We start from the raw sequence: 16,388 nt of genomic DNA, 5'->3' as shown, positions 1-16,388 counted from the left end.
AAAAGAATTTTGACCAAGTATTGCTTCTTGGGCTTGAGGCATAACCAGTATTCTGCAGTGATCCTCCTGTATGTGCCTCTTTTGTTAGGAGTCTAGAGGAGAGAGAACAATGATATATTTGTTTGGAATTTTCTAATGTAAGCACTTTAATCATATTACGTTTCTTATAAGGCTGACATCGTCCCCCTTCTGTACACATACATTTCAGCTTATGAAATCTGAACGAGTCTTGAGCCCACCCTCTCTAAATATAGTGCTATTGTTATTAATTGATGCAGCTTTTTAAAATCAGTACTGCTTAAAATGATTAAAATGAAGCACACTGTATTAGATCTTGAGAACAGCATTGTACAGGGGCAGAGAAGATGTCCCCATTTTGTAAAGGAGGAAGCAGCATCTCAAAGAGCAGGAGGGATTTTCCCATCATCACTCTGAGCCAACGCTCAAATACAGCAACTTTGACTCAACTTTGATTTGATACCCTAGTGGCTCTTTTCCTTCTATCAGTAACTGTATAGTCTTTCACAAAGATTGAGCCTGCCTCAGTTTCTCCATTGTACCACAAAGATGAATGCATTGGCTTCTTCCCACCATAGTACTATTTTGTTACTGTTGAGAAAGTGCTTGCTACTCAAATAGGAACAGATATTTAAGTGCCAGATGCTCTATGAAACCCCAAGAAACTAGAAAATTAAAGCCTGTGTTCCAGCCTGTGAGCCCCTTGAGGCAAAGATCTGTCCATTGGATTAAATATCACTAGCAGTTATCATTGTGCCTGGCATGTAATAAGCCCTAAAGAAATGTTTGCTGAATAAATGAAAGAAGGTATTCCCCCCAAAGAAATAGAAGCATTTACAATTGCTCACCTCCATCTCCTTGCTGGAACAGTGGTCAGATGCTGTGCTAAGAAATGGAAACTATTCCACCTGCATTTTTCCCATGCACACTTCCTGGGCCCTGGTGACAACAAAGGTCACGTCCAGGTAGACAATATTGTGACCTCAGTAGACTGCACACCATTGAAATTTGCCCCAGCCCCATTGGAAGTACCCCAAAGCTTAGGCTTCCTTAGCTTATAAGCCACCAAGAACTTCTAGCTCGGGTTTAAAAACGTCATCCTGGGTGAGCAACAAATTGTCTTTTCAGACTACTTCCCCCAGAGTGTGGAAATGGATAAGCAGCCTGTTCCGCTTCGACATGCAGAATCCTGCTTTCAGCCCAGTGGCTTACCAGTTGTTAAAGCTGCATACATGTCGGTAATGAGCAGTAGGAATGGGATGCTACTCTCCCCATAAGTGTGACCAAGGACTGGACGTGCATTTGTCCTAACAGGGTCACCACAGTAACAACAGAAACAACCATCATAATTTACAGAATGCTTCATGTCAGATCTCATTCTGATGCTCAAACCCCTTTGTGAGAGGAAGTTCACAATTTACTGATGTGTAAACTGAACCTCAGAAGCTTCCCAAAGCTCCAGTGGTAATAAATGACAGGATTGAGATTTAAAGCTGCCCTCCTAGCCTAGAGTTCCCACTCCTGCTGTGCTCACTGCTTTCTCTGATAACTGACAAACTCGAGTCAGCTGGTTGAGGTCAAGACTGTGGAGGGGTATGCCGCCCACCAGCTCCTGGAGGACGACAGGCCCGTGGCTTCATGCTGTAGTCCCACCCAGCAAGTTTATTTTTTCCTTCTCTCAGACGTAAGGCTGACCATCTGAGTCTTGAGATGTGAGCAGCTGGGCAGCTTTAATCAATATGTATTAATCCTATTACATTAAACAATCCCGATCTCTTCACAGAAGGCAGTGTTTCCCTTCCTGTATGAATGATGGGGTGGATTTGTTTCTGGGTCTCCGTGTTCACACTTGACAAATAGCAAAGGAAGCAAGTATATGGCAGAGCCCCCTCTTATGTGTAGTATGTGGCGCTCATACCTGGCCCTTGTTCCATCCAGGTGTCCATCAGTAGCTCCAAGCCTTGAGCTGATCCCAATGGATGAGGTCACTGACATTCCTGGAAAATCACCAGTGTTGGAATTGAGTGTCATTCCCTTGACCTCCAAATCACTGTGGATTTGTGAGTGGGCCCCTAGAAGTGCTTACTGGTTGCCCATCATGGTGCTAAGTGTTCCAGAGTATGGCCATCTGTGGCTCATTACCCTTAGGCCTGGTAGAGATGTCAGTTCATATTAGGCAGAATAAAGCTGTATCGGGGGCACTAAGAGGTTTCCATCTTACCTGGTACAGAAAGGGGTTATGACTTCCAAGTGGTGAACAAGAATGCATGTTGAATTACATGTGAAAATTACAGTCATTACCAAGAAACAGTTCTTTAGGTCCATAGTTCTTATAATCTTCCCAATATCTTTCTTGCTCTATTTTGTTTTTGTTTTTGTTTTTAGGGCCGCATCTGTGGCATATGGAGGTTCCCAGGCTAGGGGTCAAATTGGAGCTAGAGCCACTGGCCTACACCACAGCCACAGCAAGGCAGGATCCGAGCCGCGTCTGCAACCTACACCACAGCTCACGGCAACGCAACATCCTTAACCCACTGAGCAAGGCCAGGGATCGAACCCGAAACCTTATGGTTCCTAGTCAGATTCGTTTCTGTTGTGCCACGACGGAAACTCTGCCAGTATATCTCGAAGTAGGTACAATTATGATTCCAATTCTACTTATGAGGAAATTGAGCCCAGAAAGGTTGATAACTTGCACAGTGATACACAGCTAATAAATGGCAGAGCCAGGATTCTGACCCCATCTGCTTAATCCACATCATGTAACCATCATCACCCATCATGTCTAAGTGAAAGCAAATGATGTAATCCCAGTATGAATGTTTCTGGTCAGGAACAACTAGATTAGACACCCAAGAATGTGGATTTTTTTGTTTTTGTTTTTGTCTTTTTGCTATTTCTTGGGCTGCTCCCGCGGCATATGGAGGTTCCCAGGCTAGGGGTCTAATTGGAGCTGTAGCCGCCGGCCTATGCCAGAGCCACAGCAATGCGGGATCTGAGCCGCGTCTGCGACCTACACCACAGCTCATGGCAGCGCCAGATCCTTAACCCACTGAGCAAGGCCAGGGATGGTTCCTAGTCAGATTCGTTAACCACTGTGCCACAATGGGAACTCCTGGAATTTTTTTTTTAAAATCAGCCTTATCATTTATAGAGGGGAAGAAAGAACTAACCAGAGGTAATATTTCTTGAAACTCTAAAACATTTGCCTAGAAGTTGGTTTTCAGTGGTTTGCTTCTTGTTACAGAACACCCCAAGAAACATCAAGTAGATGACTTGTAACTTAAAAAGCATTTACCAAGCCCCTATTTCATGCAAAACAAGAGAAAGTAAGGTGCTGCTTTTGTAATGCAGTCCCCCACCTCCACATTGTCCTGCTTAATTTCCTTGTCAGTGTTCCCTTTGAGAAGCAAATTCCTTCAAATTCCTTTCCACAACTGTATCCCATGGGCCTAGTACAATCCTCTGTATAAGGAAGAAGGAATGAGAAACCTCAAAGTTGAAGGAACAGAGATGAATGAGGCATACTCTCTTTCTAAGGGGTAGTTTATGGAGAGGTAAAGGAGGGGACCAGCAGGCATGTAATTAGAACAGGAAGGAGAGAAGATGTTAAGACAGAGGAGTAGAGAGTTGAGGTCTTAGGTTCTGAGGCAGAATTGTAGTGTTCTTGTAGATACTGTGATGTGATGGAAACAAACTGGCCTCACAGAAATCCAAGATCAAATGCTATCTCCATGTCCAATGAACTCTGTTAGCTAGACGCTCTGTGACTTCAGTGAAGTTAGTCAACCTCTCTGAACCTGTTTCCTCACCTCTAAAATAATCTTCCTAACTCAGAGCTTTGTTAGGAGAAATAACATAATTTTTAAGTTTATGTGGCACAGAAACTAGTCTGTTTCAGTGCTCAGTAAAAATGAATTTCCCTTTAGCATATATAAAGATTGAACCCTTTTAAATCTCATTTGAGTGTTGTGAATGTTAGGAATTTATTGGAAAATGTCCCAAAGGGTAAGGCATGGATGTGAATGACATTTGGGGAAAGGAGAGGGAATTAATATAAAATGGAACTAATAGTATTAGATTTTTGTTTTAACTTGTTGCAAATATAATTTTCAGCATATTATAAAACATAAGACATACTTCACAATTTATTTATCTGCTTTCTTGTTTATTTTTAGAGCATTTCTAACTATAAATGTGTTTATCTCTGAGAAGCTGAACATATAGCCCCTCTCCTATCTGTCTCCGTCTCTCTCACACACATGCACACACACCCCACATTTATATTTGTGAACTCAGATCTTATTGTTTTTGCCTTGATGAAATTACTGGTAAAGCCTTGCTGTTCAAAAAGGAGCAGAGAGGGATCAACACTTTTGAACACAGGACTTGAGTTTACCATAGCTGTCAAAGTAGAGAAGTTGAGAACAAGATAGGTTCCAATTAAGGCAAATACAATGCAAACAGTATAATAGTGGGGAATGCAAACACCATAGAATATGGCGTAGAACAAACATCTCAAATGCCAGAAAACATTATGGGGCTCTAATGAGCTACACAGGAAGGGAGAACACAGGAAGAGCCTAACAAAGTGCTGATCACATTAGGTTAAGTATCAGAGAAGTGTTTCCATTGTACAGCATGGCTGAGATGGAGAGGGCACAGACACTGCTGAGAGTCAGAGTAACAGTGGGATTTGGGAGTGATTAGACAGGAATTGTCTTGAAATTAGACAGAATAATTAGCCTTGAAAAAGGAAGTCCTAGAGGAGAAGCATCTTGTCTTTTTTCATTTAAAAAAAAAAGAAAAAAAACTTGATGTTGAAAATGGGCAATTTCGGTACCTACATGCATTTTAGAACTGAATTCATTTCAATTCTGCGCACTTCCTCATTTATTATTCATTCATTCAGAAAATGTTTACTGAATGTTCACCTATTATTAAATGTTTCCTGCATACTGGACACTAGATTAGGAACAAGGAAAGCCTTGGCAAGCTCCATCCATTGGGAAAGATGGGCAGTGGCACAGATGAGTTCAGCTGGGTGTGACAAGTACAGTAAAGTAGCACAGTGGTCGTCTGGGGTCAAGGACTGGCACTGAATTAGGTGTTTCAGGGGGACTGTTGGAGGTAGGATTTCTGGTTTTTGTCATGGTAGCAAAGTAATCAAAGTAGTAAAGGGTGGTGTCCTGGGAACAGATGGGAGATTTGGTGATTTCTTAGGGGTGATGATGCATGGTATTGAGCAAGTGCCAGTGTGGAGCATGGCTCAGAGGAAACCAAGAGTTTCCATGCTGTTCCAGGCTAGATTATTTTCTCTGAGAAATGCAAATGGGCACCATGTGAAGCCCGTGCAAAGCTTTGCCTGGTGCTTGTGCTGCAGTGTTCTACTAACCTTCCGTGAATGTGCTCACGTACACCGAGATCCCCCCTGTCTGACAGCAAAGGCTGGGTGGGCTCCAAACATCTCCCCACGTGGAAATTGTTAAATAAATTACCGTCTCAACTATGGAATGTGATTAAGGGTATTAAGAAACATGATACTTATTATTTGAGAGAAGAGAGGAAAAGATCCAAGTTACACTATGGAAAAAAGGGAGGAAAAGCATTAGCATGATATATAATTATGATCTCATATGTGTGTGGGTATATGTATATATTCAAAAGCATCGAGAGATGTCTGTGAAGTCCACCACCCACCATCTCTGTATCTGCAGGCTAAGCTGTGGGGAAGGACAGCAGCAAGAGAAGAAGGGGGGTGGGGACCTCTCATCTTTTTATTCTCAGTTTTTCTGTATAGTTCACGTTTTTACAACATCCATTAACTTCATTTTGTAATGTAAATAGTAAATGAAGTAATGTCCATGTGGCCCTGAGCACAGCATCTGCCATGTGGCCAGCAAATAATATTAGTATGATATTAATAGGATGAAGAAAATATGACTTGCTCAGAATGATTTAAAACTGCGTATGGCATCATAGCATTGGTTGTAAATAAGTCTTTTCTCTCTCTGCTAAAACGGAATGAAATAAATATCTTAAATTATGGTTAATAGATTTTTGGTTAAATATGCGTTCTCCTTATTAAATCATTTATGATTTAATTATTCAAAGGAAGCCTTCCAAATCTAGGTAAAATCAGACTTTGCTTAAGCACCAAAAATTTCCTGTCAGCCACTAGGGCTTTATCTTTAGAACACTAAACTTTAAAAATATTTAGGATTCAGAATTCGTTGTTGTCTATTATTGAAAGCCAGGGTCGAGTCATTTCCATTATTTAGTCCCACCCCACAACAACTAATAGATATTCAGTAAATTGAATTTAAATTTAATTTTGTGGAACTCTTCCTTATAATAAAGAATTTGAAACACACTCTAAAGTAGATCATCTCATATTTATATTCTTTTAGTCATTCTTGGTTTTATAAAAGTTATGAATGAATTGAATTGGAAATCAAATTGTTTTCTGAAATATATTGTAGACCTCTGTTAAAATTGCTCATGATGAATTTCTTTGTAATTAAAAGAACCATTTATAGTTTGAATTAATATGTTCACAGTTATCTTGTGGATAAATTGAGCCTTTCACCCTACGGGATTTTCCTAAAAGCAGGACACTTTTGTACAAAAATGTTAGAGCAAGTTCAGATCAAGAATGTTGAAACTTTAAAAGCTACTTCTTTTTACAGGCTAATTGTTAATAAGTATCTTAAAACCTATTTATCTTTATTTTTATTGGAGTGACACGGCAAAAAAAAATTTCCTGAGGCAAAGTAGTATATCTTAATACTTTTATTTCCTTGATTTTTTAGATCCATATATTTTTCCTTGACTGTTTCTAAAACAGATTTAGTCTGAGAATGTTCTCTACCTCCGTTTCTAACTCTAATCTCCTGAGAAGCTGATTTAAATATACTGTGTATGCTAGAGTTAATGAAGTTTGGTGTGTGTTTTAAATTAAAGCTACAAGGCAAAATTGAGGTATGATCCCAAGCCCCCAGGGATTAAAAATTAAAAAAAAAAAAAACACTTAGTAAAACTAAACATGTTTTTTACGCAATTCATCCGCAGACACTTGATTCTCTGTTCTGTCAGGCTGAGGGTAACAGGAGATTCACCCCAACCCCCATAACATTGGTAATTCCACGCACTTTGGGGGTTTTTTAACCTCCCTTTTCTAAATGAAGCCCTTTATTTTGAAATAATTATAGATTCACATGCAGTTGTAAGAAATAATAAGGGAAATCTTATGAGCTCTTACTCAGTTTTCCCCAGTGGTAACATTTTATGAATCTGTAGCACGTTATCACAAGGGAGGATATTGACATTGACATAATCCATCAAATCTGTTCTTACTTTCCGGGTTTGACTTATCATTTGTGGGTGTGGGTGTGGTTCTGTGTCATTTTATCGTATGTGCAACTACCTGTATGTGTGACCACAGTCAAGACAGAACATTTCCATCCCCACAAGGATCTTGTAGCACATTTATAAAAACACCCACCTAAGGCACATAAAACGATGCTCAGTATCTCTAATTATTTGAGAAATGCAAATCAAAACTACAGTGAGTTATCACCTCACACTGGTCAGAATGCCGTGATCGAAAAGTCTATAATAATAAATGCTGGAAAAGGTGTGGATAAAAGGGAACCCTCCTACACTGTTGGTAGGAATTTAAGTTGGTACAATCACTATGGAGAACAGTATGGAGCTTCCTTTGAAAACTAAAAATAGAACTACCATATGATCTCGCAAACCCATTCTTGAGCATGTATCTAAAAAACCGTAATTTGAAAAGATGCATGCACCCCAGTGTTCACTGCAGCAGTATTTACGATAGCCAAGATATGGAAGCAACATAAATATTCATCAACAGATGATGAATAAAGATGTGGTATGTGTATATATATACCCCCCCAATAATATAATATTACTCAGCCATGAGAAAGAATGAAATAATGCCATTTGCAGCAACATGGATAGGCCTAGAGATTATCATACTAGGTGAAGTAAGCCAGACAAAGACAAATACTATATGATATCGCTTCTATGTGGAATCTTAAAAAAAAAAAATGATACAGATGAACTTATATACAACATAGAAATAGACCCATAGGCATAGAAAACAAATATATGGTTACCAAAGGGGGAAGGAAGGGTGGGCTAAATTAGGAGTCTGGGATTAACATATGCACAGTATTATATATAAAATAGATAACCCACAAGGACCTACTGTATAGCACAGGAAACTAACTATACTCAAAATTTTTGTAAGGAAAAAGTCTGAAAAATATCAGGTATATACATAGGTATAACTGAATGACTTTGCTGTATGCCTGAAATTAATACAACATTGTAAATGAACTATACTTTAATAATTTAAGTAAAAATATACATATATAAAATATAAAAACACTCACTTTCTCCCTCATGGACTTTTTCTCATACTAGGGATTTGATGGCGGTATGGATTTACCTCTTGGGAAGTAACTGATTTTTTCTTTCCCTCTTGTGACTGCCTGCAAATAAATAGTACCAAAGTGAACCCTCTGTATTCCACCATCTTGCATTGTGCGTCTCCCTGAAGCTTGGCAAAGGAACCAACCACAGGGATGAAGGGCGGCCTTGAGCATGCATGCAGCATTTCTAACTTGCTGAAGGCACAGAACCAAATTTGCCACCTTTATTTCCATTCCCAGATTACGCTCGATTTGAGGCCAAAATCCATGACCTACGAGAGCAGATGATGAACCACAGCATGAGCTCCGGGTCCGGGTCCCTGCGAACCAATCAGAAACGCTCCCTCTATGTCAGGTAGGACACGGCGTATTTCTTAACTGTGATCGGCTTGCGGAGACAAAGGCAACACCCAAGAGTGTGTTTCTACTGACCCATGCTTGTCAATACACCACTGTAAGACTTTAGGTTTAACCACTTTGAAGAAATGTGTTGGGGGACGGGGGCTATTCTAAGAAATGTTATTAAATGACGTTAATTAAATTAAATTGTCAAAGCCCCTGCTTTTAACAAGTTCTGTGGCTATGTTGTGATCTAGGATAAAGTTCTCAACACAGGTTGCAGTAAAAATAATGAGAAGAAATATTTTCAATTCTGATACATCTTAAATTGAATATGTGGGCCAAAGCCCTGGACATTTACTTATCATCAGTATGGGAAGAAAACATTGCCGCATTGCTTCCTGGCCTGCTTGATAGGTATCGCATTAACTTTGGTGTATTGTGGGAAGTCAGAGGTACTCTCTCAATGAGTTAAGTGGGTTTTTTTTTCTTTAAAGTTTTGGTGGAATGACTTTTGTCTGTGGCATCTCATTACCAGTTGTATCTCAAACCACAAAAATTACTTGTTCCTTGTCTGACAAAAGTCATTAATTTACCAGAAAAAAAGATGGTTGATTGAACTTGCAATGCCTTCTGGTCTTTCATTCCCATAGTTAATTCTTGAACTCTTGAATAAGATCCATCATCACTGAACTATAACGTGCGCCTCTTCTTAGCATACCCTTCCTATGTTTCTTCCAAAATGTACTTCATCAGTGCTGACTATACTTTTTAAAAAATAGAAAACTATACATTTATAAACTGTAAAAACTCCTTAAGTTTGAAATAGCCAGTTCTTTCTTAAAAATAATTGATCATATTTCTTTGAGGATCTTATATTCCATTAAGGAATTATTTCCTCTTATTTCATAAAATCTAGGAAGCCCTTCCTGATTCCAATTGGAAACTATTCCTCATTCCACTACCATTCAATTAAAACAGAAATGATGACTTACAAAACTGTAATAATATAGTTTACTATTCAGAGTTTAATATTAAGAGCCAAAAGAGGGAGAGCAATGCCCAATTAATGGTTAAAATGAATCCAGGTACCAGGTACAGTCATCCTCACTCTCTTCCCTCCCCCCAGGATCATATTCTCTTTATCTGAAATGTCACTGTCTCTTCTTGACACAAGGTGCATGTTATAGATATTAATGTATGTACTTGAACTGACTTGTCCTGTAGGTTCTGCTTTGGCTGTAAAGATATCTTTTGTGTGTATTAGGTAGGCACAGCAGGGCCGAGAAGGGAGCAGGGATTCCAGAAGGCGGCAAGGTTCTCGAGGGCCTTGACTTGCTGCCCTCTCTGACAAGCATAGAGTCCCTTCTTATTCCAGAGAGTTCCACTACTTCAGAAGCCCTGAGATTTTAAATTCAAAAGAAGTCAGAATATCACTGTCCCAAATTTGTTCAACTGCATTTTGGAAGTATCTCTTGATTCATTTCCATGTAATCTGTGAAAGTAACTATTGAGAACCCCCATAGAACATGTCTCATAGTGATAACACAAATATGATGGAAAGTAGCTGTTTCTGCTCTTCCTCCTGTGTTATACTGCTGGTCTTTGTGATGCAAAATATTTTCTAATCTTAAAATGTTTTAGTCTTGGATAGCAAATTTGGAAAAGCCAATTACATTAATAGAATAGAGATAAATCAGCTAATGAAAATGAAATGGTTAAAAGAATATAACTGGAAGGATAACTGTCCATATTGTTGGTGTCTTGTTAAAAGAATGCATAAAAATGTTAATGCACTAGAAGTTTGCTGACAATATTCGGGCAGTACCTTAGTTCTTTTAATTAAGTTACGGGAGATTAGGAAAATTAAATGAAGTGATATGATGATATTTTGTAAACCTAATATACTCACTTGAAATAGTAGTGTAAACCAGAATCAGACCTTTATTCTCTAAAGTGGTAAATAAAACTCTAACATACAAAAGAGATGAAGATTTAATGTAATAAAGAATGTTATTAACATTCCAATAGTTGGAGGTTGTATTGAAAGGGGGAGCCTCTTTTAAATGAGGCTCAAAAATAGCTGACACTTCATGGGAATTTTACCAAATTATTCCTGTAAAAGATACCCAAAGTATCTTGCAGAGGGCTGACCTCAGCATCTAAATGACTCTTTGAGGCATAGAATTGGAAGACATAATGGACAATGAATAGAGCAAATTCAGAGGGAAGAACTTACAAAATCCCCTGGACTTGTCCTTATGTAATGTGACAAATTAATTTAAAATAATTAACTAAAGCTATAGAATGAATTGAAATAGCAAGGCCTAAATGAAATCCTTATTAAAAGTGACTGGGTATGTTTGTCCCTTTGTCATATGAGTTTTTTTAAACACCAATTTCGACTAAGATTTTCATAGAGATGTTTGTTTCATCTAGTTTGCTTGAGTAGAACTAGTGCCAGTTGATTGTGCTTATTTAGAAAGTCAACTAGTTGCTCTCTCAAATTAGTGGCAGAGTTTCTCTGATTGTGTAAATATCAGATGATGAACATGTCTTGAATCTGAGAATGACCTTCTAGAACATTACTCTCTTTATTCTGATCGGTTTCATGTAATTCTACAACTGGAACTTTCGCTATAATCAGGCCCACTATTTATTTTATAGAAGAGGAAGCTGAGGCCCCAGGAGTGAAGGGATTTCCTGCGACCCCACAGCCATTTGGTGACAGAGTCAGATCTCTTAGCCCCCACTCCCATACATCACCCCACCTGCCTCAGGTTCAGCTTGTGTGTATCAGTTGTTGAATGCAGTTTGGCTATGGATCGCCAAGTGCTTCTCTCAGCCCTCTTGGATTAAGGAACAGATTAGCTGAGAGGAGAAATTCAAACATAAACCTCTTTGGGGTTTTTACACAGGATAAACTGCACTCTAGTTGATTTCATATGGTATTTCTTTAGTACTATTCATGAGTTTCCATGAAACCAAAACCTAAACCAGAAAGCAAGCAGCTTCTTTGTTCAGTAATAAACAGTTTAGCTGACTTAGTAAAATATTTGTCGACACCACAAAACCACCCTTCCTCTTGGAGTTACCTCCTCTTCTCTACACACATGCACATGCGCACGTGCACACACTTGTTCCCCACCCTACTCCTGCCCTGACCCATGACAGAGAGGATGCATCTTAGAATCGTTCAGAAGCTGGCCTCATCCCCTACTAGAAATGATCCCCCTGGGTGACAGCGATCTGTTTGTCTGACAGAATTGAAGGGGGAAGGTGGGGACTAGCCCAGCTGAGCCAGGTGGTATGGTAAACCTGAGCCAACCCTCTCTGTTTTCCAATCTGCTTGTAATTATTTTCTTTCTTTTAATCTTTTGTGTAAGGTGCTTGAAGTGCTTTGGTAGTGCTGTGCACATGGAGTTGATTGTCACTAATGATAATACTGCACATGTTCTATGCCAATGATTTGGAAATATTTGATTTACTGGGCTATGTGTATTGTGTATTTCCTGCATTGTGAAACATATATAGTTGTAGAACCTTTAAAGTAAATAAAGTGTTAAAAATTTGAATAAAATATTTTTCAAAATGCTCCACAAGTATATTATCAATTCTTTAGCCATAGATGCACTTGGGCTCCTGAACCCCTGGAGTAAGGGTTTTGTACTTCTTTGAGGTCTCCTTGCCTCTAAAATATGCTCTTCTCTTATCTTCTTATCAATTGGTAAAAGCATCCCTGTAGCAGAACAAGGCTTTTCCTGCTACTAATAGGGATGCACCTTTATATCCAAAAGCTACTAAGAAAGGTCAGAGAGAGAGGGGATTAAATTCACACAAAAGTGCAGATGGCTAAGGAGAGATCCTTTCTTTTGATAAAAGAAAGCAAGAGCACCCAGGACTGAAAGAATGGAGAGAGGAAGAAAGGAAAGCAGGTAAGTCTACCAAAGGGGAATAAAAAAAAGGTCACTGGAAAGAATACAAAAGAGAAACTTGGCCCATGTTCATTTGTTAATAAAAGGTATCGATTTTGAGAGTTCAAGTGAATAACCTTTCTGTCCTGAGTTTAGGTTTAAAAGTCAGTTACTCTGATTTATTTATGCAGTCATCAAGCATTTTTAGAAGCTATGTTCTATGTCAGGACCTATAATGGACTCTGAGGACCCAATGGTAAAAGTCATATTTCCTGTCCCCAAGAAACTTACATCTAGTGGGAGAGTCAGATGAGGTGAAGACAAGCACAATGCCGCATAATGTGAAAAGTTCACTCTAGAAAGTCCGGGAGGCTTTACTGCTGCGTAATGCAAGGGCATTTGAATTGATTTTTGAAGATTTTGTATGAGTTAGCCCAGAGGCCTTCAAGTCCTTTTACTCAAAGTAAGAAATTCATTATTCATCATGACCCAGTAAATACATACACACATAAAGATGAAAGAAAATTTCACTGAAGTCCACCAACACATTTTTATGTGCAGTAAAATTTTGCTCTTTACCTTTCTATTTGTCCTCTTAAAATAAAATTAGTCATACCTGATTAACGTCATCAACTTGACATAATAACTTACTAATGGGTCTTGATCCACAGCTTGCCAATGGAATAAACAAGAAGGAGCATTCCAGGCCAATGGCATAGGGCGCAGATAGGCAGGGGAACGCATCTTCAGTCCATCACAATGAGCATGTCTGAGATCCCCAGGCGCATGGTGGTCTAGCCAGCGTGGAAGGCAGTTCTCCCTGACACAGATGAGGAAGGAGAAGGGGAGGGAAGCATTTGTCAGGCCCTTCTGTGGGTCACCCGTAATGTTTCTCTTCTGCATACATGTCCCCATATGAATCTCCCAGCCCTTCTAACAGTCAGGGGATATTTCCTACACTTTTCAGGTAAAGAAAGTGAGACTCAGAAAAGCTAAACACTTGCCCTCAAGATCACAGAGCTGGGCTGGACGCGAGCTAGACATTCAGGTCCTGTGTGTGAGGCAGTAGAGAACAGTGCTTATTTAAGGGCACCCTTGCTGGGTTTCGCCAGATAGATAAACATTTGAAACTTGGTTTTGCCACTTCCTGCTGGACAAGTCAGTCTCTCTGGCCGTAGCCTCTTCGTGAAATTGAGATGATAATAGGATGCCATAAAGTGGTCTTGAGGATTATTAAATAAACTAGTACATTTAAATACCTGGCACATGGGAATCAGTTGATGTCGGTGGTTTGTATCATTTATGAGAAAGACAACCTATCCCCTGCAGGACAGAGAGACTGTAGAATTATTTATGAATGAGACTCTGTTCTCAGCAGTGGACGCGCCTCCCTGTCCCTTGGCTTTACTTTAGCAAGGGAAGGAGGACAGACTTCCTGGAGACCTTTTATATTTTCACCTCTCGAGATCCCATGAAAGCCAAAGGGGAAGGTCAGGATTCCATGGCTTCAGCATGCCCAGCTCTGTCACTTCATCAGGCATTTCTCATCCCCCAGTAAGGTCTGCCCAGAGGCAGAATCTGGAAGGAATTCACTTGGAGACACAGCTAAGAAGAAAGGGCCACTTTGCTTCCAGTTCTTAACAGGCGTCATCATGTCCCTCTCCACCCAATTCCTTCCACTGCCCCTGTGCATTCTTCACCCACTCTAAGCCCTCTGCTCAGTTTTCTGTTCTGGACTTGAACGACTGTCCCACCACCACCTCCACCCACACCACCCCTCATCTCCTTTAGTAACCATAAGTTTGTTTTCTGTATTTTGTAAATAAGTTCATTTATATCTTTTTTTTTTTTTTTTGGATTCCACATATAAGTAACATCGTATGGTACTTGTATTTCTCTGACTTATTTAGTATGTTAATCTCCAGGTCCATCTATGTGGCTGCAAGTGGCATTCTTTCATTCTTTTTTATGGCTGAGCAGTGTTCCATTGTTTGTATGTACCGCATCTTTATTCTTCTGTTGATGGACATTTAGGTTCCGTTCATGTCTTGGCTTTGTGAATAGTGCTGCTCTCAGCATTGGAGGTGCATGTATCTTTTTGAATTAGAGTTTTCATCTTTTCTGTATATATACTCAGGACTTACTTCTTTTCATAACAGTTCTAAATCCACATGTTAAAATAGTAGTTCAGACTTTCTACTTTTTTGACAGTTTTTGCTTCAAAGCCTGTATAATATGACAGAGGCTCAGGTCTGCCTCTCGCGGCTTTGTTTAACATAAGATTTTTGTAGATTGATTCATCAGGGCATTGAATCTTTCATTCAACGAACAAGATTTCACATACTTACCTCCAGTGCACCAATCTGGGGTAGTTGTTAAGGATTCCAAGATGAGTGAGAATGCAGACCTCCTTCTCGCAAGATTCTCATTGTCCATATATGTAAGCAGCTCAAATAGTCTGCGGATCATTATTATGACTGTCCTTGTATGATACCAGATGTGTTACATGCCTTGCAATTATTAACCTATTTTCATCTTTACACCATGCCTATAAAGGCTTCGTCCAGTGATCCCCACCCAGAAGGCCACTGGTATTTAAAACTCATCTATTAAAATAATAATTACTCTGGTCTTTATTAAGGCTTCATGGTAAAGCTCCTTGAAATGGAAATACCATTCGATACTGGACCTGCAAATCCCAGTTAATGTCTTAGTTGTATTATATCCTTAGTGCCTAATGCCACAGTGCTTGGCATGAAGAAGTGCCCTTGTTAAAAATTTATTTAATGAGTTAATTCCTAGACTCTTTCCTATACAGATGTGAAAGGAAAAAAATAGCATGTAAGCCAAGATCTTCGAGCAGTCAATCCTATGGAGGTCGAGTACCAGAGTGCATGGAGTCTGGTCGTGTGCTGAGATCACAGGCACTCCCTCCTGGGCCTGGGGTTTCCAGGACACGTCTGGCTCTGCAGCGCCCTTCAGGCTGCTTTATGTTCCTGCTGACCTCTGTGACCCTCTTTCAGCTGGGGTCTAATTCTATAATAGATTTAGACCATGACACACAGCCTATACCCTCCCGGTGAGAGGACCTGGGGTCGGGGCAGGGTTCAGAGGGAACCTCAGCCTGTCTCATTCTCAGCACCCTTTCCCTTTCCAGGGACATAGGGCTGGAAGTTACACTGCGTATATGTGGTCTCTTATGGCTTTCCACTCAAGCAACATATATATCAATATATGCTGACCTTTTCTTGGTAGATATAGCTTTTTTGAAAAAAAAAAAAAAACAACAAACAATTTTCTTAAAAAGAAAGTGACAAAAAATTTTTTTTCACTAAATCTTTCTTCAAGGTTAGGGGCTTTATTTATGAAAAAGTAGTTAATAGTTATTTGTAACCTATGTGAAGCAGCAGCCCACCTTAAAACAGTCCTTTCTGGCTAAGGGTTAGAACAGTGGGTACTAGTATAATTAAAATTAGTTTCTCTTAATCGAACTTACTAGATGATAGAATTCAGCTCTTGTTACATGTTACCACGTAGTGTACTGATACTGTACTCATAATCATTGAAAAGTAGACTCTGTCATGCAAAAACAGAATCTCTCCCAGGATTCCTCATCCTGTTGGGTTTTTATTCTAGAGGAAACATGTTCTCACCA

The 16,388-nt window shown here is 39.5% G+C and overlaps 1 protein-coding gene across 24 annotated transcripts in view; it reads left to right on the top strand.

The window, feature by feature from the left end:
• The window catches only part of DLG2 (discs large MAGUK scaffold protein 2), a 1,971,427-nt gene that overhangs the window by 1,802,065 nt on the left and 152,974 nt on the right, over positions 1–16,388 (top strand). For all 24 annotated transcript variants that reach the window (XM_021102325.1, XM_021102324.1, XM_021102319.1 and 21 more), the window contains one exon: positions 8,721–8,835. In XM_021102325.1, coding sequence (XP_020957984.1) covers positions 8,721–8,835 — 115 coding nt within the window. The remainder of the gene's footprint in view (positions 1–8,720; positions 8,836–16,388) is intronic.

The sequence above is a fragment of the Sus scrofa genome, chromosome 9, assembly GCF_000003025.6.
Source record: "Sus scrofa isolate TJ Tabasco breed Duroc chromosome 9, Sscrofa11.1, whole genome shotgun sequence".
In the NCBI taxonomy this organism is placed as follows: domain Eukaryota; kingdom Metazoa; phylum Chordata; class Mammalia; order Artiodactyla; family Suidae; genus Sus; species Sus scrofa.
Note: the sequence above shows the minus strand (reverse complement) of the source record. Positions and strands in the feature narration are given on the sequence as shown.